General features: G+C 40.4%; 1 protein-coding gene across 1 annotated transcript in view; it reads right to left on the reverse strand.

Annotated features, from left to right (window-relative positions):
* Positions 1-24,055, reverse strand: part of Thsd7b (thrombospondin type 1 domain containing 7B) — an 878,050-nt gene that overhangs the window by 512,428 nt on the left and 341,567 nt on the right. The window contains exon 5 of the mRNA XM_048430634.3: positions 16,214-16,383. Coding sequence (XP_048286591.3) covers positions 16,214-16,383 — 170 coding nt within the window. The remainder of the gene's footprint in view (positions 1-16,213; positions 16,384-24,055) is intronic.

Here is a 24,055-nt window from a genome sequence, read left to right on the forward strand (position 1 = left end):
AAACAATCATATTAGTTATGATATAAAATTAACAGTTTCATTTTCATACAGAGTAATATTAAGATCTACATGTGTGTATATATGTGTGTGTGTGCATATCTTAAGTATTATGAGGAAGCATAGTCCATTAGGTATGTCATATATTGTTCAGCAGTTGTTTTGATCAGAGATACTGACAGCCTGAGTCCCTGACTTTACCTTCAAAACTTTTAGTATAATGTTTTGCAACTTCTTTTGTAGACCTGGCTGGCTGGAGCTCAGAGAAATCCACCTGCCTTTGCTTTCCTAGTGCTGGGATTAAAGGCAGTCTCGCTACAGAAAAACTATTAGTATAGTAGGTAGTATTGCTTATGCCAACTTCTGGGTCAAAGTTGGGCAGTATTTCTTTAAGCCACTCTGTAAGAGACCAGGGCTTCTTCAGGAACTCTTCTCTTTAGCCACTATGTATGCAGGAGTTACATGCCCTAAATGTACTTCCATGGTATAACCGGGGTGCAATACACTGACATAATGATGATATTCTATTAGGTACATAGCTGTAGGTAAATGAACCACCCTTTGTCTCAGGCCAAGGAGTCTGATAGATTCTATCAGTATCTATGGAAACATCACAGATTAACATAGTATTCTTGGGCATGTGATACGTTAAACTCTTACAGAGCTTGATACATGGATGTGCTACATATTCAAATCTAAACTCAAAATCAGGACATCTGATGTGGGATTCCCCTCTGTATTCTGTGAATACCATTGGTTAATAAAGGACTGCTTTGGGCCTATAGCAGAGATACAGAGGAACAGAACTGGGTTGGGGAAACTCAACTGAATGCTGGGAGAAAAGAGGAGGAGTCAAGGAGAAGCCATGGAGCCTAAGCCAGAGACAGACATGTTGAAACGTTGCTGGTAGGCCATGACCACATGGTGATGCATAGATTAATTGAGATGGTTAAATTAAGATGTAAGAGCTAGCCAGAAATATGCTTAAGCTATTAGCCAAACAGTATTGCAAATAATATAGTTTCCACGTTATTATTTCAGGGCTGAGCAGCCAGGAATGGAACAAGCGACCTCCTTACAACACACTTCCTCTAATGCTCAATGATCATGCTCAAGAATTTTGTTCTTTGCTGGGTTTTTCATTTGTGTTCTAAGAAATCCTGGAGATATTTCATGACTGTATGTTTTGACTAGTAAGATGCCAACTCCAAACTCACCATCCCCTCTTTCATGCAATCTGTTCCACTTTTCTTCACACATTGCAGCCTGTAGGCTTCTTGAAGTCCGGTTGTCTTTGAATGTGATGCGTATTATCTGAAACCCCAGCGCGGTGCCCAATTTGTTAGCAATCATTTCAGAATCCCCTCCACCACATGAGAACTCAACGTAGTGGGTTTGTGTTAGATATAAGTAATGGCTACTCACACTCGCCCACCCTAACAGAAAGGCTGCCAATAACGTGTCCAATGATTGGGCCAGCCCCTGCTAGCTCCTAAATACTTACAACTGCATCTCTCTACAGAGAGAACGAGTTATATAACTCTATTGTTGAAGGAAACTTTCCTGTTAGTCCGGATTCCAACTCTAATTTTACAAATGAGGAGGCTGAGGCATTTTCATTTGAAAAGGAAATTTAAAGGCAAAGCCCTTTGCTCTTCTAGGACGTTAATTTAATCTTGCATTTAAAATATGCTTTTTATCCACCTGAACTGTAAGATGCATGGTAATATAGCCATGTAATCTGATTTTGTGTTTCTTCCTCCAAATCGGCTACGGTTTCCTCACATTGTGGGTTGATATATTCAGCCTCATTCCAAATGCATGGATGGCATGATGCTTAGTCTGTAGAACTGTCTTAATAAATGTATGAATGATTAATTTTAAAATATGAAAAATTTGTACTTTTGGAATCTTTCATGGGTTAGGTGCTATGATTTGATTTTTTTTCTTTAAAAGCCAATCTTCCTGAGAACTCTAATATTATTTCAGTTTTACAGATGAAAGAGCTAGAGTCTTACAGAAGCTGAGCAACATCCCCATCATCATACACCTAAGGAATGGGACAGCTCATACCAAACCTTGCAATCCCCACCTCAAGCTTAATATCTTAATTACTAAGCATTTAGACCTCAGTGCATCTAAAATGAACCGCATAACCCACTGAGCCAAGAGAAGTGTTCTGCCACTTACATTTAAAAGAAATACCAAGTTTCTTTTGTTTCTCAGTATCAGTGGAGGAAGCTTGGGCATGTGGGGTCTTAACCACTCAATGGTATCCGTATCTTATTCCCTGGAGTCTGTGACTATGTTCTGGAATCTGATAGGTTATTCAGTCTATGAAAGAGGGAAGATGTAGACAGACAAATCCCATCTGCAGAGCTACGCATGGAACATGTGCCTTTTCTGGATAAGGATAAGAAAAAGAGGGAATTTTATTAAAAACTCTCATTGATATCAATATATGAAATAGTGTAAGAAACGGTGAAAGAGAGTGATAGCTAGAACAGCAGATTGGATTTCCAGGTATAGATAAATTTACCAGTAGATTGAACATGAGCAAAATGGTGATGATAGTGAACTATCAAGGTATGCACTCCTTTTCTATTGTGAGTCCTTGGGAGAAAGAGATAATTGTAGCTCTCTAGGCACAGTAAGGAAATCCCTGAGGATCTGGGAAGACAGCAAAAAATACAATGTGGGCAACACCACATTTAAAGTATCTATAGATATTCAAACTGCAACATATGTCATCTAGGTCTGCATACCATAATTATAAAGCGTTGGGACAAATGGGCAAAGTTTGTCTAGTGTCATAAATATGGTGAAACTCTAAAGAGCAGTCCATCTTTGAAGACAGAAGCTCAAAAGCTCTGCTGTCCAACATGGTGACTACAGTTAGTAGTCACAGGCTTACAATGGCTAAAAGTATATAACAGGAGTCTCACCATCAAAGAAGATGACACAGATCCTAAACATTTTAAGTCAATCATCCCTCAATCTTCACATATCAATATACAATCATTTCACTGTATACTAGGTAGACAAAGTTGTTTATTAATAAAGAAGAAAAAACAGAATCTAAAAATGACTATCATCAGGGAAGTGGTGGCGCATGCCTTTAATCCCAATACTTGAGAGGCAGATCTCTGTGTTTGAGGCCAGTCTGATCTACAAGAATTAGTTCCAGGACACGTTTCAAAGCTACAGAGAAACTCTATCTCAAAGAACCAAAATAAAATAAAATAAAAAGTCCATCATGGGATACAGTCATACATTCTATATCGAGACATAGAGGTCTTCATAACCAGAACCCGGAAACAACCTAAATGCCCATCGATCGAAGAATGGATAAGAAAAATGTGACACAATGGAGTACTACACAACAGAAAAAAATAACAACATCTTGAATTTTGCAGGAAAATGGATGGAGCTAGAAAACATTATTTTGAGTGAAGTAACCCAGACAGACTCAGAAAGACAATGATTACATGTACTCACTCATAGGTGGTTTTTAAACATAAATCAAAGAAAACCAGCCTACAAACCACAACCCCAGAGAACTTAGACAACAATGCAGACACTAAGCGAGACTTACATAGATATAATCTACATGGGAAGTAGAAAGTAGAAAAAGACAAGATCTCCTGAGTAAATTGGGAGCATGGGGACCTTGGGGGAGGGTTGGAGGGGGAAAGGGAGAGGCAGGGAGGGGAGCAGAGAAAGATGTAGAGCTCAATAAATCTCAATAAAAAAGAAAAAAAGAAAAAACATCTAAATACAACTGTTTTTCCAGATTTTCTCTTGATGTTGAAAGCATTTTCCCTCAAGAGAATCCAAGAAAATATCTAGAAAATACGAAGAACCTCTTAAATCTGCCTGAGCACATGGGGATCCAATAAGAGTGTTGTAGAATATTATTTTAAGGTGTGTTACTTTTGTCTATGCTCTGAAACATTTGTTTAATGATGCAAAGCTATGTTTGATTCAACAATATTCACTTGTGGCCAGGAAGCTGCATCAGCAATTAGCTGACAGGAAGTGGTAGTGAGGACCAGGTGGAGAAGGGTTTATAAGGAGAGACGAGAAACACCAGAAGGAGAGGTGAGCTAGGTGAGCCGCTTGCTTTTCAGCCTCTCTGAGAAACAGAATTCCACCTCAGCCTTTGAATTTTGCGTTCTTTAGAGGAACAGAGATTTAGTTAAGTTCCCTTGTAGCTTTGTAGGTGCCTGAGGGAACAGAATTCCCTCAGGTTGCAACTCTTGCGGCCTAACCACTGCTGATTAGGGCAGAGTTGCAGTTGCTGATTTGGACAGTTGTGGCTTTAAAAGCAGCAATTAAAAGTGAAGACAACAGGTAAGTGAATCTTCCTCCTGAGAGAAGGATCTAATGAGGAATTAAAACTGGAGCATGGGGAAATGCCCAAAGAGAGTTTGGAAAGAATACTAAAACTTTCATGAAGGAAGGTGGATATAGTAAAGAGATATTTTCACACCATTCCACTTTCTGGGCATTGGCACATTTTAAGACTTAAGAAATGGATTTGGAAGCCATGACTTTGTGTCAAAAATTCTGCCGCCAGAAGGAACCTCATTACCTCATGGCGTGGCACGCCAAACAAATCCAGTATAGCTGACAAAATGAAGTCAAGTGAGATACTTAACTAAAGATTGTCAACATATTAGGCTTAGTATTTTTTTCCTGACTCTGAAAAGGAACATTTGACTATTCATTAATGAAGCACAGAGTGTGTGAATGAGCGAAATGAAGAGGAAGGTATCTCAAAGTCAGAAGAATTGCCTCCCACTAAACCTAAGGAAACAGGCATTTGCATGCATTTGCTCAAAAAGTATCTACTGAGTTCTTATCTACATTCTCCCAGAAGATGCGTGAACTGCTGGGATGTCTACTGTGACCACAGAAAATATGCTTGTCCTTAAGATTTATACAAGGTGGAAGGAGGAGAGCGAAGAATTTAAGAACTGGATAATGAAAGCAAAATCAGGGGGAAAATAAGATTATAAATAGAAAGAACAATAATAAATTTGGAGAAAAAGGAAGAGATGCCCCTTGGTCCCCACCTTCCATCATACCCATATTACACTTCACCTATAGTGATTAATAGTTGATTTGTCTCATTCTTTCTTTCAGAACATAGCCATCAAGATCAAGTCTAATGGCTGACACCCTTTAGAGAACTGAGCCTATGTGAGAATTGGTGTCAGTGCTTTATGTGGGCAGTGAGAACATCATTGAAAAATCTATACTCATATCCATTCTGGGTCCTTGACAGTTTCTCCCTTTCATGCTGCTACAAGCTTTGGTTTCAGTAACATATAGCATGGAATTATTAACGTAGTTGGGCTAATTTTGAAAAAAATGTCAGTATATATATATACATGTACATACACACACACACACCAAGGAAGAACACGTGTTTTTCTTCTTTAAAAAATCAGATTAAGCCGGACCCATGTGTCAGCAAACATATCTATTTATCTACAAGCCATTTTTTCCCCACGAACAACGTAAAGCACCTCCTTCTGCTGCCCTGCGTCTTCTTTCCCAGCTCTGTCATACTCTCATGCAAATCACATAAAGTATTTCTTGAGCTAAAGAAATTGAGAAGTATATAATGTCAAGAAGAGCCTGATAATTTTATTAGTGATAAAATAGGAGCTCTCCAGTAATTTTGCTAATCATAGTAATGTAATAAACATGCCCACATCGCACTAATGTCAGTTTGGTACAGTTGGTTTAGAAAAATCACTGAACTTAGATTTTTAAGAAGCAAACAAGCACAGTCAATAAAAATCAACCTTAATTTAGACTTCCAGGGACCAAGTTGTCTCTCAATATTTAATAATCTCTTTTCCTCTACAAAATGGATTATATTTTTAGAGAGAATGTTTAAGCTATATTCTCACTTATGTCTTTATCTTGTTCTGCTTGTCAATCACCTATCAATCATTCAGTTTAACAACTAATCATATCGTCTATGTTTGCCTCTATAATAAAGTAAAGTTTAATTATATACATATGTACATAAATTTTACTAGCTTTCTTCCTGTTATTTCTAGAAAATTTGCCTATGCTGCATAATTGCTTTTATTAAAATTATGGTTGGGTAACTATCTAAACTTCTCCTTAGACAAGAAAGATGGAGTCAGACTCAACCCTGGACTACTTCTGGGCTTTGAAATCCATAAAAATGACAAAATGACTTTCAGTTCCCAAACACCATCTCACAGTTTAAGTGTTTGAGATACAAGCAGAAAGAGAACACAGTCTAATAAAAGAGATCTAATAGGTTCCTGAAGCTTTACTTACGATGTCATCCTTCCCTCCCCCTGTTCCATCTCCTTGCTCTCTCTCTTGTTCTCCTTTCTCTGTCTTATTCTTTTGCTTACTAATAAGACGTGTCCCCCAGCGTTCACTCCCCTCCTTCCTTCACTGTTTGGCTCACTGAGGAGTATGGAGGCTAGCCTCTTCATATTATATGTCTGTCTGTTCCTCCCTGCTGACTTCCTCCCGCAGCCATCATCCCACGAACAGGAAATTTCCAAGGTAGAAGTACCATGGTCCAATGCACTTGTTTCTTTAGACTCCAAAAGGAGTCTTGTCAAGTGTTCTGCTGTGAATTATCAAGAGCTTTCTCCTTCAGTTGTCTGTTTCTTCCTTAACACAAACAAGATGAAATGCTACCACCATCTTTAAACAGCTTGGTTGGCTTTACTTCTTGGGGAGACGGTAAAGGCAGTGACTAGTACTATTCTCATGAAACTTCATTCTTGCACTCAAATGTGCTTATTGACTTCAAGGCCAATTTCTGTAGACAAGTAAAGGGCATTTCTAGTCCTTGACAAGACTGGGGAATATCTTCTTCCTGCGAAGCCAAGTAAGTTTGCAAATAGGACTTGACCACTAGAGAGTTTCCTTGGCATATTGACATTTTAATATTCTTACAAAGAGCTGAGCATGAAGAATTCATTCTCTGCTTTCAAAGCCTAATCCTGTTTTCAAAAATAAAGCCTTAACTCCAGAGTAGTACAGAAAGCCTGTTTTCCCCAACACCTGTAAATTCCCTTACTCGTTTAGTTCTCACGACAGTTTACAGGGTCACCTCGATACACAAGCATCAGTTCCTACATTCAGTTCCTATGGTCTTTCCACCTGTAATGAAAGCAAACCTCTGAAAAGCATTGGCTCCTCCATGAGGATTACCTTCAGGGGTTCTTAAATGATTTTGATCATGTGGTACCTGTAATGATATGAGACATAAAGAAACCAAAGCATAATTGCTAACTTGCTTTCCTAATGAAAATACAGGAGATTATTGGGGGGATTCCTTTATAATAACAACTGGGAAATAGACTAAAGTGAAGCTGGCCCAGGACAGAATGCTTTTGGAGAAAACAAAAATGCCATCAGCTTAAAAATTCTTTAAAGGGTAAGGAGAGATGGCTCTACCCAAGCCTAATAACTCTATTTGATCCACAAAACCTAGGTAGTTTAAAGACAGAACTGACTCCCAGGCTGTATCCTCTGACTTACATACAAACATGGCGCACATGTATGTGTACACACATAAATAAGTTAATTAATTTATCTTAACTTTTTTTTAAATGAAATGCCCTTAGTTTGGGCATTTATTACTACTTTAGTAACAGAGTAGGACATAGTTAAGTTTTATCAATCTGATTTGACAAGACATCACTATCCTATGCTACAGAAACTCAAATGTTACCTTGTATTTAATTTGAGTGTAGAAGAAATTTGTAAACCTCTGGGCTTGTCAAAGGGTCCCTGTGAAAGATAGTAAGATTGAAAGAATTTACCGGGAAGGAATGTAATGGACAAATGTTCCTGCTGGTCACTTAAAATAAAATCTTTGATAACTACTACAAAGTAAGTGAAACACTGTCTCATGCCTTCCTTGTGGCTGTGCTCTGTTAGAAAGGAGCTTTTCTTGTCATATTCAGCTCTGAACAAAAAGACATGGTTGAGTCATACATAAGTGTGTTCGTAACCCCAGACATCCCATCCCCCAGACCCCAGGGATTCTAGAGGGCTCAGTGTTTCCACATGAACCCAAGTATTAATTCTGATGTGTGCCTGGGGTCTAGGGCAGTGTCTTCATTTTTCCATGCCTTATTCAGATGGTACTTAGTCTGTAATGAATTGCTCTTTTTTTGTGCAGTGTTTGTTTTTCTCTACTAAAACGCCATCTCCTCTGCCTAATCTAGTTTGCTTTCAGTTGCTGGAATAAAAACACTGAGCAAAATCAGCTTGGAAAGTGCTTAGTGTACTTACATTTCTAGGTCATATTCCACTGACAAGGAAATGAAATCAGGGCAGGAACTCAAGCAAGAAAAATCATGGAGCTCCCCAGAGCTGCTCCCTTGCACGCTGGGCCTGGTCTGTGGGCTCGGTCCGGCAGGGGCAGCTCAGGTGCTTTGAGAGCCTGTCTGAGGACAGGCAAGCCCTGTCCCAGCTCAATCACATTCCTGGCCAGCAAGAGAGAGTGAACTTCTAGCAGACTTCCATTGGAGGTGGGGTGAGTTTTCCCCTGGCCAGAGGGCTCCCTCTAGGAGGAATTCAGCCTTTCCCCGCCCCCCTCGACAATCTGGTCACCAGGCAGAGGCGACTCCTCCCTGCTGAGCTCTCCTGAATCCCCTCCCAGCCTTTATCCAGGTACACCTTCCTCTCTTCCCCCCTTCCCTCTGGGGCCACAAAATCTCCCCAGAGCAACTCCCTTGCTCGCTGGACCTGGGTTGTGAGTACAACCCGGTAGTAGGGAGTGCTTGTGTGTCAATAGACTGCCTGAGGAAAGGTAGGCCTTCTGTCAGTGAATTCCCTGCCCAACAAGGGAACCTGACCTGGTACTAGAAGATCCAGTAGAGAGTATTTGAAGGAAGAGATGGGCAGACGCCAAGGCAAGAACTCCTCCAACAATCTAAAAAACAACATGAAAACACCAGAACCCAATGACCCTACAATAGAAGGACTTGAACCTCTTAATTCAGAAGAAGCGAGAAAAAATGCCATTATGAAAGCAATAGAGTCCCTTAAACAGGATATGAATAACTCCCTTAAAGAACTGGATGAGAAGTATAACAAAAAGATTGAAGAAATGAGTAAAGAAATGGATGAAAAATACAAAAAAAAAAATCGAAGAAATGAGTAAATCCATGAATGATATATTGGGAAACCAAGAAAAAACAATCAATCAGGTAATGGAAACAGTTCAAGAATTGAAAACTGAAATGGAGGCAATGAAGAAAACACAAAACGAGGGCCGGCTGGATATGGAAAATCTAGGTAAACGAACAGAGACTACAGAATCAAGCATAACCAATAGGATACAAGAGATGGAAGAACGAATCTCAGAGTCTGAAGATACCATAGAGAAAATAAATGCTCTGATCAAAGAAAACAGCAAATCCAATAAATTCTCATCACAAAACATTCAAGAAATCTGGGACACAATAAAAAAAACAAATCTAAGAATAATAGGGATTGAAGAAGGAGAAGAACTGCAGATCAAAGGACCAGAAAATATATTCAACAAAATTATAGAAGAAAGCTTTCCCAATCTAAAGAATGATATTCCTATGAAGGTTCAAGAAGCATACAGAACACCGAATAGGCTTGATCAAAAAAAAACATCCCCTCGCCATATAATAATCAAAACACAAAACATACAGATTAAAGAAAGAATATTAAGAGCTGCAAGGGAAAAAGGGCAAGTAACTTATAAAGGTAAACCTATCAGACTCACACTGGACTTCTCTATGGAAACCATGAAAGCCAGAAGGTCCTGGATAGAGGTACTGCAGAAACTAAGAGTCCATGGATGCAAGCCCAGACTAATATACCCAGCCAAGCTATCATTCACTATCGATGGAAAAAACAAAATATTCCAGGATAAGAACAAATTTAAACAATTTGCAGCCACAAACCCAGCCTTACAGAAAGTAATAGAAGGAAAATTGCAACCAAAGGAGTCCAACATTGCCAGCACTGCTTACAATAACTCAGACATCTAGCGACCCTTCACGAGCTTAACTCAAAGAAGGGACACATACAAACTCTATTAATCAAACAAAAAATAATAATAACCGGAGTCAACAACCGCTGGTCATTAATATCACTTAATATTAATGGACTCAATTCACCTATAAAAAGGCACAGACTAAGAGACTGGATACGAAAACAGGATCCAGCATTCTGCTGTTTACAAGAAACACACCTCAACCACAAAGACAGACATTTACTCAGAGTATAGGGTTGGGAAAAGGTTTTTCAAGCAAATGGACCTAAGAAACAAGCAGGCGTGGCCATTCTAATCTCCAACAAAATTGACTTCAAACTAAAATCAATCAGAAGAGATGGAGATGGACATTTTATACTCATAACAGGAACAATTCATCAGGAGGAAGTCTCAATCCTGAATATCTACGCCCCTAATATAAAGCCTCCTACTTATGTAAAAGAAACACTTCTAGAACTCAAGGCAGTCATCAAACCACACACACTAATAGTAGGAGACTTCAACACTCCTCTCTCTCCAATGGATAGGTCAATCAGACAGAAACCTAACAGAGAATTAAGAGAATTACTGGAGGTATTGAATCAAATGGACTTAATAGACATCTATAGAACATTCCACCCAAATAGGAAAGAATATACCTTCTTCTCTGCAGCTCATGGAACCTTCTCGAAAAGTGACCACATACTGGGTAACAAAGCAAACTTCCACAGATACAAAAAAATATTAGTAACCACTTGTGTCTTGTCAGACCACCATGGATTAAAGTTAGAATTCAACAACAGTGCTACCCCCAGGAAGCCAACAAATTCATGGAAGTTGAACAGTCAACTACTGAATCACCCCTGGGTCAAGGAAGAAATAAAGAAAGAAATTAAAGTCTTCCTTGAATTTAATGAAAATAAAGACACAACATACTCAAACCTATGGGACACTATGAAAGCAGTGCTAAGAGGAAAGTTCATAGCACTAAGTGCCCAATTAAAGAAAACGGAGAAAGCACACATTGGAGACTTAACAGCACACTTGAAAGCTCTAGAAAAAAAAGAAGCTGATTCACCCAGGAGGAGTAGAAGACTGGAAATAATCAAACTGAGGGATGAAATCAACAAAATAGAAACACAGAAAACAATCCAAAGAATCAATGAATCAAAAAGCTGGTTCTTGGAGAAAATCAACAAGATCGACAAACCCCTATCCAAATTAATCAAACGGCAGAGAGAGAACATGCAAATTAATAAGATCAGAAATGAAAAGGGGGACATAACCACAGACACAGAGGAAATTCAGAGAATCATTAGATCTTACTACGAAAATTTATATGCCACAAAGTTGGAAAATGTAAAAGAAATGGACATTTTTTTAGATAAGTACCATATACCAAAGTTGAACCAAGAACAGGTGAACAATCTAAATAGACCTGTCAGTCGTGAAGAATTAGAAGCTGTTATTAAAAATCTCCCTACCAAAAAAAGCCCAGGACCAGATGGTTTCAATGCAGAATTCTACCGGAACTTCCAGGAAGAGCTAATACCTATACTTCTTAATGTATTTCACAATATAGAAACAGAAGAATCACTGCCAAACTCTTTTTATGAAGCTACAGTAACCCTGATACCAAAACCACACAAAGACACAACCAGGAAAGAGAATTACAGACCAATATCACTCATGAACATTGACGCAAAAATACTCAATAAAATACTGGCAAACCGAATCCAAGAATACATTAGAAAAATTATCCATTATGATCAAGTGGGCTTCATCCCAGAGATGCAGGGCTGGTTCAACATACGCAAATCTATCAATGTAATCCATCATATAAATAAACTGAAAGAAAAAAACCATATGATCATTTCATTGGATGCGGAAAAAGCATTTGACAAAATTCAACACCCATTTATGATAAAGGTGTTGGAGAGACTGGGGATACAAGGATCATACCTAAATATAATAAAAGCAATATACAGCAAACCGTCAGCTAACATCAAATTGAACGGAGAGAAACTCAAAGCCTTTCCACTAAAATCAGGAACACGACAAGGCTGTCCACTCTCACCATCCCTCTTCAATATAGTGCTTGAAGTTCTAGCAATAGCAATAAGACAACATAAGGGGACCAAGGGGATTCGAATTGGAAAAGATGAAGTTAAACTTTTGTTATTTGCAGACGATATGATAGTGTACATCAGCGACCCCATAAACTCTTCCAAAGAACTCCTACAGTTGATAAACACCTTTAGTAATGTGGCAGGATACAAGATCAACTCCAAAAAATCGGTTGCCCTCCTATATACAAAGGATAAAGAAGCAGAGAGGGAAATCAGAGAAACATCACCTTTCATGATAGCCACAAATAGCATAAAATATCTTGGGGTAACTCTAACCAAGGAAGTGAAAGACCTATTTGACAAAAACTTTAAGTCTTTGAAGAAAGACATTGAGGAGGATACCAGAAAATGGAAAGACCTTCCCTGCTCTTGGATAGGGAGAATCAACATAGTAAAAATGGCAATTCTACCAAAAGCAATCTATAGATTCAATGCAATTCCCATCAAAATCCCATCAAACTTCTTTACAGACCTTGAGAGAACAATAATCAAGTTTATATGGCAAAACAAAAAACCCAGGATAGCCAAAACAATCTTATACAATAAAGGAACCTCTGGAGGCATTACCATCCCTGACTTCAAACTGTATTACCGAGCAACAGTATTGAAAACAGCTTGGTATTGGCATAACAACAGAGAAGTCGACCTATGGAATCGAATAGAAGACCCGGGTATTAACCCACAAACTTATGAACACCTGATTTTTGACAAGGGAGCTAAAGCTATACAATGGAAGAAAGATAGCATCTTTAACAAATGGTGCTGGCATAACTGGATGTCAACCTGTAGAAGAATGAAAATAGATCCATATCTATCACCATGCATAAAACTCAGGTCCAAATGGATAAAAGACATCAACATTAATCCGACCACTTTGAACCTGATAGAAGAGAAAGTGGGAAGTAGTCTACAAGATATAGGCACAGGAGACCACTTCCTAAGCAGAACCCCAGGAGCGCAGACAATAAGAGAAACAATAAATAAATGGGACCTACTGAAACTGAGAAGCTTCTGTAAAGCAAAGGACACTGTCAATAAGACAAAAAGGCTACCTTCTGACTGGGAGAAGATCTTCACAAACCCAGCAACAGATAAAGGTCTGATCTCCAAAATATACAAAGAACTCAAGAAACTAGATACTAAAACTCTAATTAACCCAATTAAAAAATGGGGTACTGATCTGAACAGAGAATTCACTACAGATGAACTTCGAAGGGCTAAAAAGCACTTAAGGTCATGCTCAACCTCCTTAGCAATCAGGGAAATGCAAATCAAAACAACTTTGAGATATCATCTTACACCTGTCAGAATAGCCAAACTCAAAAACACCAATGATAGCCTATGCTGGAGAGGATGTGGAATGAGGGGAACACTCATCCATTGTTGGTGGGAATGCAAACTTGTGCAGCCACTGTGGAAATCAGTGTGGCGGTTTCTCAGGAAACTGGGAGTCAACCTCCCTCAGGACCCAGCAATTCCACTCTTGGGAATATACCCTAGAGATCCCTTAACATACTACAAAAGCATTTGTTCGACTATGTTCATAGCAGCACTATTTGTAATAGCCAGAACCTGGAAACAGCCTAGGTGCCCCTCAATAGAAGAATGGTTAAAAAAGGTGTGGAACATATACGCATTAGAGTTTTACTCAGCGGTAAAAAACAATGACATCTTGAATTTTGCATGCAAATGGATGGAAATAGAAAACGCTTTACTGAGTGAGGTAAGCCAGACCCAAAAAGAGGAACATGGTATGTATTCACTCATAAGTGGATTCTAACCATAATTAAAGGTCTTTGAGCCTATTATTCGTGATCCTAGAGAAGGTAAATAAGAAGATGAACCTGATGAAGATTATTTAGCTATCCGCCAGGAGGTAGGAAACAGACAAGAGTCCCAGGTAACCTCGGGTGCATGGAGGGTGGGAGGGTTGTCGGAAAGGGAGAGGGTTAGAGAGAAGGGAGTAGGGGAGGATTGGGGAAAGATCGGGGGGCTGGGATGGGGGAGAGGGAGGAAGGATGGATATGGGATCAGGCAAGTATATACCTCAACTAAGGGAATCATTTTAGGGTTTACAAGAGACTTGATTATAAAGGGGATCCCCGGTCCAAGGAGAGATCCCCAGATGGTTCTCTGGACAGAGGAGAGGGTGCCTGAACCGGCCTTGGCCCACAACCATACTGATGAATATTTTGCATGTCACCATAGAACCCTCATCTGGCGATGGATGGAGATGGAGGCGGAGAACCACGTTGGAACACTGGACCTAGCTCCCTAGGTCCAAATAAGAGGCAGAAGGAAAGAGAACGTGAGCAAAGAAGGCAAGGGCAGAGGAAACCTTCATCCGACGTTGGATGGCGATACAGATGGAGACCCATATTGGAACACCGAACTGAGCACTCCACGGTCCAAATGAGGAACAGAAAGATGAAGAAAATTAAAAAAGTAATCAGGACTGCGAGGGATGCGAGCACCCACTGATACAAGGGAACTGATATAATGAGAGTTCACCAAGGCCTGTTGGACTGGGACTGAACGAGGACGTGATCCAACCAGATTCTCTGAATGTGGCTGGCCCGGAGCCTTTTTGAAAAGCCATTGACAATGACACTGGGACTTGCTTCCTCTGCATATACTGGATTTTGGCGCTCCAGTCTGTTTGGACTCTCACCTTTCCTGGACCTGGAGGGAGGGGGGAGGAACTTGAACTTCCCACAGGGCAGGAAACCCTGACTGCTCTAGGGGATAGAGAGGGAGAAGGAGAGGGAGTGGAGGGAGTAGGAGGGTGTTGGGAGGAGGGGCTGAAATGGAAACTTTTATAATTTAATAAAAAAAAAAGAAAAAAAAAAGAAAAATCATGGAGGACGCTGCTCGCTAGCCCAGGGATAGTGCCATCCTCAATAGGCTGACCCTTCTACATCGATCATCAATCCAGACACCCTCTTTCAGATGTGCCCACAAGTTAACCCAATCAAGGCCATTCATCACCTGAAGTTGGCAATAAGAAATCTACGACACTGCCCGCTATGCAAGTTTTCATAAACAAAGCTGGCAACATGGTTGAAGAAACTTTGGAAATAGATTTATGGAAAAGAAGATCATTGTGCTTTGAAGAAGAAATTTTAGAAAGATGAAATTTCAATAGAAGACACAGAGTCAAAACAGAAAATATATATTCAAGTCTTTGCCTCCGAAGCTCCTTGAACTGCAGTCATGAAGGAAAGGGAAGGAGAGAGGGGATGAGAAAGAAGCAGCCTCAACGTTTGAAAGGATAACCTGGAGCCTTCCGTCTAAATGCTGTGCCTTGTGAGTTCAGAAGAGTTACTGCAGTCTTGTTTTCTCTGAAACACTGAGTATGCAAGCTGCCAATTTTCATCATTGTCATCAGAGAAGAAAACACCAATTACTGGTTTTAAGCAGCACAATCTGGAAAAGGCGATCATTTAAACTCAAAGCCATAGATGCTTCTAGAACTCTGGGGTTTGCTACAAAGGTGAAACTAGCAGGAAGAGCATCACAGAATAAAGGTTGAATGTTACTGTCTTCCCAACCAAAGTCCCCAAAACTTCCACGGCTCAAGTCCATCACACCCGCTGAAGATTTGTCCAGCCTCAATTTTAAGCAGCTGGTAGAAGTCACAGCCTCCTGTAGAGAGCTAGCACTGTCCTCCACTCTTGTCCATTCAGTCAGTAAGTTAGCTAAGATCTGAGTCATTGATGCTGAGGGAGGCAAAAACCATTCTCCTTTGAGTGGACACTGGGCTACCATGCCCCAGTGGTTGGACCCTCACCTATGTGCATATGAGAATCACTAGTTAAACTTAGGGAGTTAGTATATCCAAAAAGCAGGGCATGGAGTTGGGAGAGCGAGAGAATGCAGGGTACTCGGGATAGCTGAAGGTAGGTAATACTGAATGGATATACTAGAAATAAAATGTACAAAAATTTCAAAGAATAAATAAATATTTATTTTAAAGTTAAGAAAAACACTAGGAGAGGTACTGGGGTGGGGTCTCCTTCCAGCCAGTCACATCCTCTACCAGGCACTGGCTGCCTACCTTCCTTGGCCCTCGATGAGACGGTTGATGGTAGACTTTGGGCACAGTACACATCTCGGGTCTGGATCCCACCGCCGCAGACCGGTACTGTGTCATGCCAAAGTGGGTCCTGTTGCTCCAGGAGAAGAGAAACTTGGCATTCCTTCCATTCAGAGGTTCTCCAGGAATACCTGTTTGGTTTGTTTAAAACAAGAAGAGGCAATGAGGAAAGTATCCAGTACTGAAGAAATCAGGCAATGTCACCAAATACGCATGAAAATCTCTTTCTCACTGTGGAGAAAGAAATCTCCTGACTTTGGATCACTAAACCCTTGTTATTTCCTAGAGTGAATCCCACCTGCCCATGGTGGCAACCGACAGCACAAAGAGACTGGACTTGAGAGAAAGGAAGTAAAGCAGTCGGTGGGTAAGACAAGCTATGGGTGTGTCTCAGCATGAAGTGAAAGAGAGAGAAGAATTAGAGGAAGGATCTGGAAACACAATACGGCAGCTGAAACAGTCAATGACAGTTACCAATCAGACTTTCTGATGACTACAGAGAAGTTAGTTTTCTTTTTCAATTAGTGCAGGAATGTATATTCCTGAAGACATTTTCTATCCAAATAGGCAAATTGGTCTCTAACATCTCAATCATGATGTAGAAGTCATTTTCTCCCCATTTAACACCTTGACACCAGGATAAACCAATTAAGACGAATTCATTAAAATGCATGTTACATGTTTATTAAAATGTGTTAACACTGCGTATGTCACTATGTTTAGTCAACAGATACTTTTCAACACGGGCAGCGTGCAGTTATTTAAACTGTCACGGAAATGAGTCTTCCTGGCTTATAATTAATTGGTGAAGAAACATTTCAAAACAGATAAAACTAAAGCAGTAAAATGCAATAAAGTTTATATACAATTTGCAGAAAGCAAATCTACCACCATCATGCCTGGGTTCCCATCTTCCAACATTATTTCCCTTCCTGGGTTATTACAGAATTCCTCAAGTTCAAATCATTAATATAACCCACAGCATCCTCATCCATACACACAGACTCATTATCTTCTGGAATAACAAAGAAAACCTAAGAACATTCTCTGATGTGAGGAAAGATTTCTCAACAATGTGATTGCTTATAATAAAAGCAAGCTATAATAATGATTACATGTCACTAAGACCATAGTTTCTCAGAAACAAGAGAGAAATTGAAAATCAAGCAGCAAATATGAAAATATCTAAAAATCTTGATAATGATCAAACTCTTTGCAGTGAATATTATCATTCTCAAACGCTTAGAAGCCTGGAATCGTCAGTCAGCGCAAAGTTTATTCCACAGATGAAGATGCAGAACAAATGAATCCGGGTTTGCTGTAACTCGATTTTTCTCCCTCACCCTTATTATTTCATTTCCACACAATTTCCCCAGGCTTAAAGATTTGTGGACATGGGACTACTGGAAAGACGGTTCAGCTGTCCAAGTGTGAGAACCTGAGTTCAGATATCCAGCTCTCAGGTGTGCACCTTGGCTAGCTATGGAAAAATGAGGTCCCTGGAGTCTTCTAGCCAGTCTAGGTGAATACAAGAGCTTCAGAATTAGCGAAGGACCTTGTCTCAAACAACAACAACGACAAAAAAAAAAAAAACCCAACAAGGTGGAGAATAACTTAGAAAAATGTCTGCTGTCAACTTCTGGTCTTCACATTCATGCACACACACACACAGACACACACACACACACGTACATGAACACATACACACCACACAAAGCAGTATATACAAATATATGAATACACACACACAGGGGTAGGAACTTGTGACAAGGAAGGAATTTGGAGCCCCAAGGTCAAATCTTCCTTGTTATAGGTGAACATAAACAACCCTCTTCTAATTTCTTGATGGCAGAAAGATGTTGAGCAGGTCAGAGCGTGAAGCAGCACTCCTCAAAGGAATAACTACAAAGCCACCCATTGCTAACTTCTCACCCCACTCCCTAGGGTTGCATGAGTGAAGGACTTGGCTCTGAGCTGTAGGACCCGGGTAGCCGCATTGTACAGCAAAGTACAGTGAGGTCAGTGACTGACTATAGGACTGCGTGCTTATTCAGCTCTTTGCCTTCAAGAGTTCTTCGTTTTTGACTCTGTTAAAGAAGTTTCTCCATCTAATAAGGAGGCAGCTACAGCAACTGACTCCAGCCCTGAAAGACTGGCAAGTGTGCTGTGCACAGTACACTCTGTCGTGTATTCCACTGCAAATGGACTGCCTTAAGAAACTCACCAACATTATCTGAATAGGAGCTAATTGCTAATTATTAGTTCTTCAACTTGATCAGCTTCATCTCCAGTTCTACTTTCTCATTCTTAAGATGGAGGTAATCACACCAAACACTGACCTTGTCATATAATTAAAGTTAATCCTCTTTCTAGTCTATACCACACACACACACACACACACACACACACACACACACACACACACACACACTTCTCCTTTTACTTGAGACATGGGCAAATTTATTCCAAACTTGCTTTAAACTTATACTTGCTGTAGAGCTGAAGATAACACCGAGTTTCTGATCCTCCTGTCTCTGTTTCCCGAGTACCCCAATTATAGCTAACTATCATTACATGTGATTTATGTAGTACTGGTAATTGAACACATGATAGGCAAACACTTAACCAACTGAGTTACATCCCCATTTCCTGTCTCCTTATATTATTCTCTGTGTATTTGTCCAATGCTGCCTTACTACACATGCACCTGCACACACACATGCATGTATACATGTGTGATTATTCGCGTCTGGGTGGCCCAAAAGAGAACAGTCTCCATACACACACACACACACACACACACACACACACACACACACACACTTATTCATGAGGGTTTTATTGGTTTTCTCAATAGTATATATTTAGTCTTACCTAGCACCCTGTATGCTCCAACATTGTCCTGCCAGATAAGATGTTCCCTCCAGGGCAATAGTGGACCAACTGTTGTAGGGGAATTCAACATTGTCTGGCTGGATTTGAAGCCTGCCACAGGAGCGAATTCATGGCTGGCACTACAAATATGGTCAAGAACTCATGGCTCAGGTAGTCATGAGCCCTGGAGGAACTTGATTTACTAAATGTTCATGTTATCCAATTGCCTGAGTAAGAGTTGTATAAATAGCTTTAGATCTGTGCTACTGGTGAAAGCCTATTTTACAGTGGGCAGTGGTGAAGGCAGAGACTGGTCAAAGTAATAAGAATAAGAGGCGGTGAGTGTTCGGCCATAGGTTGATCATCTATATCAACCACTCCAAACCTAAAGTTCAAGAAAACTGGGGAATAGAGGGAAGAACAGAGGCAGGGGAAAGTGCTTTTCTCTGAACATGAAAGGGCAGTTTCACACTCAAGTCAAAGTCACTATGGTTACTGCCACTAGACCTATGCAAGATTGAGCTAGTTCAAATTCCAGTGTAGATCAGGAAGAGGCTCCCAAGGCTCCACTCCACGCTGAGGAGTCCTTGATAGTTGATGGCTGCTGAGAAAGGAAGAATGCCTTTTCCTCAGGGCTGTGGCCACTGGTAGGATGCTGCTCCCATGGTTGGTGTACATTCATGGGCATACAGACAGCGCTATTCAGAATTTGATGGGTTTATTTCACAAAAAGAAAGACAGAACATGGAGATGGAGGGAGTTGTGTTGGGGAGGCTTCAGAGGAGCTGGAAGAGAAGCGTGAGGTGGAAATGATCAGGATACATTATATGCACGTTTAAAATTATCAAAGAATAATTTTAAAATGTTTTTAAATTCTAAAACATTCTATATTCAATATTTTTAATGCCACATTCCTATTCTAGCAAACAAAATGTTGAAAAGAGCATGGAACACAGTTTAGCATCATTGCAAGTCAAATGAGGAATAGGTTACCTGGTACAAAACCACTTTTTCAATTAATTTTTCACAACTCTGTAATAATTAGTAGTGGATAGACTTTGGAAGTCATTATGAAGAAAAATGAAAAGGAATAGTTTAATGATGACGATTTTACACAAAGCAATAAGATCTCTGTTGGTAGCTTATTAACCAGAGAGACCCCACTTCCGTTCACTGGCAAGTGACAAAAGTCTCTAAAGAAAAAAGGGGCATTTGTCACTATCACTGCTGCTTCCCCTCCCTGAGAAAATAGCAACTCAGCAAGAGGCAAAGAGAACAAGAGAGCAATAAAGGGCTTTTGCTCCTTTTTAAATACAGATTATTTCATAGTCTTTGCTCATCTCTTTTCACTTTATGTTTTCCAAAAACCTCAGTTACGTTTAGTCAAAAATCACCCAGCAACCATGAGAACCAAGTGCCCTGAACTCCACCAACCTGAGAGAGTGTCTCTAGGCTCTGACAGAATAGGGAATCAAAGGAGTGCGCTCAGCTAAACGCTACGCTCTCACTTCTTCAGGGGTGCTTGTGTTGGCAGGCCTTGGTAAATGCTGGCCCCTTAGCCTACGGCTTTCTCTTTCATGGATGAGTCTGTGTCAGTGACCAGGTGTCGCAAACCCTGCTTTCTAATTCCAGCACCTTCCAGCACATCATCACGCTGCTCTCCCACTTAGGAGGGGAATATGAAACCTTAGAAACCAGAGTCCTATGTCCTCCCAGGAAGCAACATCCTGAAGGTAGCTGTGGGAATGACTCCAGCGGAGTAGATGAATACCAAAGGAAAGAAAGGAGTAAGTTTCCATCCATGCCTCCTCCCCTGGCATGTGTATAAGATCAATTTGTGTTTTCCTAGCAGTCTGACTCAAGAGAATAAACATGACTGTTTATTTGGGCTGTTAAGGTGTCAGGTAGGATCCAAAGTGAATTTTGTTTGGCTCTGTTGTTACTGTGACCAGAAAAGCCACAAAGTTGACTCTGGTGGAACTGAATCCAAGCTCAGTGAAAACAGGTACTCTGCCCAACTTGGGTATTGCAAGAACCAGCAAGCACGGGTACTGGGTGGAGGAACTGGATCCTTGGCTGAAATAAAAACACGTATCTTCCAGTGGTCCTGGTGATATTGTCAGTGGTACCTGTCCAATAACACTTCTCAATAGCAAGATATTTATCAACCAGTTGTTTTATAATTACACTACACTATAGTTTCACAAGGTTAATTTTCATCACTTCAGAGCGATGAAAGATTCACAGGGGGGAGGAGATGAAAGTCGAGCAGTGGACAATCTAACTGTGAAAATTCACATCATCACTAACAGTTGCCAAAAACAAGTTTCTAAAAGGGGAGGGAGCTATTTTCCAAGAAAGCCCTGAAATCAAATCCCCTGGCATTGTTCCCATGTCAGTTCTTTTTGGGCAAATCAACCATCTACTCAGGTGGTCACAACTCAGGGGACTCTGATGTTAGTGAGCGAGTACACATCCAGACACTCTAAAAACTCACACAATAACAAGGAGGGGGATGCTGGGACTCCAAATGTGAGTTACATTCAGGCAGAGTTGAGTGAATGGAAGGTCATGTACCAGATACTGAAGCCAGAGAAGACCTGCCAAGCAGACTCTACTGGGAAAATAGAAAGGCCTGTTCAGAGAGGCCATTCATCACTAGGTCAGCTGTGCTTACCCACGTTTTTCTCTGCAATGCCATTCTGACTTCCAGCTCTGTGCCCATCATGAGTGACTTCAGACAACAGGGAGAATGACAAATTCCAAGACCCAGGGAAGACATCTGTCTTCCAGTGGGATAGGGAAACATCAGAGTTTCAGTATCTAATATGGCATCGGACCAACAGGAAAGAGAGACAGACAGAAAGAGAGCCTCACCAAGGAAGACCTGAGTCCTGAGTGAAAAGAGGCAGAGAGCAGAGGACCAAGTCGCTGTCAAGGTTCTAGCAGTTCGGTGAACAGGTTCAGTGAAACAGTGAACAGTGAAACGTCAGACTGAGGAGGCTTGGCTCCTAAGAAACATACAGAGTCCACTGTGGTGGGAGAGATGCTCTAAGTCTTAGAGTCTAAGGGCTGAGACCTGAAAGCAGGCTACACAGAGAGCCTTGCAGGTTGACTTCCCAAAGGCAAAAGGAAATTATGGGAAATTTGGTGGGTGGGGATGGGGTGGGATGGTTGACAACAGGACAAAGTAATTAAAGTACTAAAAGAATCACCCACCAGGGGAATGAAGAGTGTGAGTAGGTGGGGAAAGGAAAAGTGAGGGAAAAATCTTTGTAAGCCTAGGGTAGCTAAAGTGCAAAAGTCATGGTGGTGGATGTGTAGAGAAGCAATTGCATTCTAGATGCACATTGAAGGTGGAAACAACTTTCTAATGATCAAATGCTGAGCAATTCAGTCCTTTTCTGTCTGTTTACATTCTAGAATCTGTTTTTTGAACACATGAACTCATGTCCAAAACTCATTGGTGGTCAATCAATACATCTGCATTCTATATAAATGTTAAGATTTGATATGCTATCATTCTCAGACTATCCACAGCCTAACTAATAATAATATAATAATAACAATAACAACAAAGTAAAATCAACAACATTATGAGGCTTGGGACCCAGTTCAGTGATTAAAAGCACTTGCTTTTGATTAGTTCAGCACCCACATTAGGTATCTCACAACCACCTGTAGCTATAGCGTCAAGAGAGCCAACATCCTCTTCTGGACTCCATGAACACCTGCATATAGTGTACCTATGCACCTGCACATGTATATACATAATTAAAAATAAAAATATATCCTAAAGTTAAAAATAAAAAGACACCACGAATCTGGGAAGCTGAGGAGGGGTTGAGGGTACCTGGGGTGTTGGAGGGAGTCATGATGGATTGCTATCATTCATATAAATTGTATAAATTTCAAATAGTCAAAATATTAACCATTGTAAAAGATACTAATGTTAACTACTCTAAGAGCAATCTTCTAAGTGTGGAAACACATTTCTCATGCAAATGCAAATGACAAAAATCTAGGTTAGGACAGGGCAACTTGAAGTCCTGGAGTTAAATAATAAATAACTCTGGCAGCTTGACTTTCAGAGTAACATCCAATTTAAAGAATTCTGTAACTAAACCTATTCCCTATATTGAGAGACAAAGGAAGGGGAAGTTTAAAATTCTCTTTCTTTTGGCAATGAGTACAGCTCTCCTAAATGAGCAAAGCTAAAATTAGAAATGAAGAAGTGTTCAGTGACAATTCTTTAAAAGATCTTCATCCGGCCAGTGTGTCACCTAGGACACCAGCTCCACGGCCGCCTCTGCCCTTCGAATCTAGGCTCTGACACTTTCACAAGGCTCCGGACTGCTTAAAGGGTGGACTTCCTCTCTCCCTCTTCGGACAGCTAAGATGTGAAGCCCGGAATATGGGGTAGAATCTTAAGTGAATTGATGATGACAGATTGATAGAATAATTGCATTAGTTAACGGTCATGTTTTGATTGAGCACACATCGATTTGCAAACACTCCTGGAATAGAAACCCCAGTGAAAGGTATTCCAATTAAATGTGTGCGCGTATTAAAAATCAGTGCTCTGCAGCGTGGCTAATTTATGATAATGTGTGTTGTCCTTTGAAAGGTGCAAATGCACTTGGAAAAGAATTAACTTGTCTTTTTTTTTTTTTTTTGGTAAACAGACCATCAGCATAAGGGACCTGGTCAAGCCTTTATACATCTTATGCTCTAGTAATTTTGTATTGGATAGTGTGGGCTATTGATTATGGAAAGCTGCTTTGAAGAGCAAGGCTCTCTGTTCTGTTCCTCAGCAGATGGCTTTGCTAGCCAAACTCCACATCTGTATTATTAATAGACTTCTATCGCTATGCAGAGCACTTAACAGTACGTTAACTTCCTTACACTAACCGGGGAACAAATCTTCCA

The sequence above is a fragment of the Myodes glareolus genome, chromosome 5, assembly GCF_982192425.1.
Source record: "Myodes glareolus chromosome 5, mMyoGla1.1, whole genome shotgun sequence".
Classification (NCBI taxonomy): Eukaryota; Metazoa; Chordata; class Mammalia; order Rodentia; family Cricetidae; genus Myodes; species Myodes glareolus.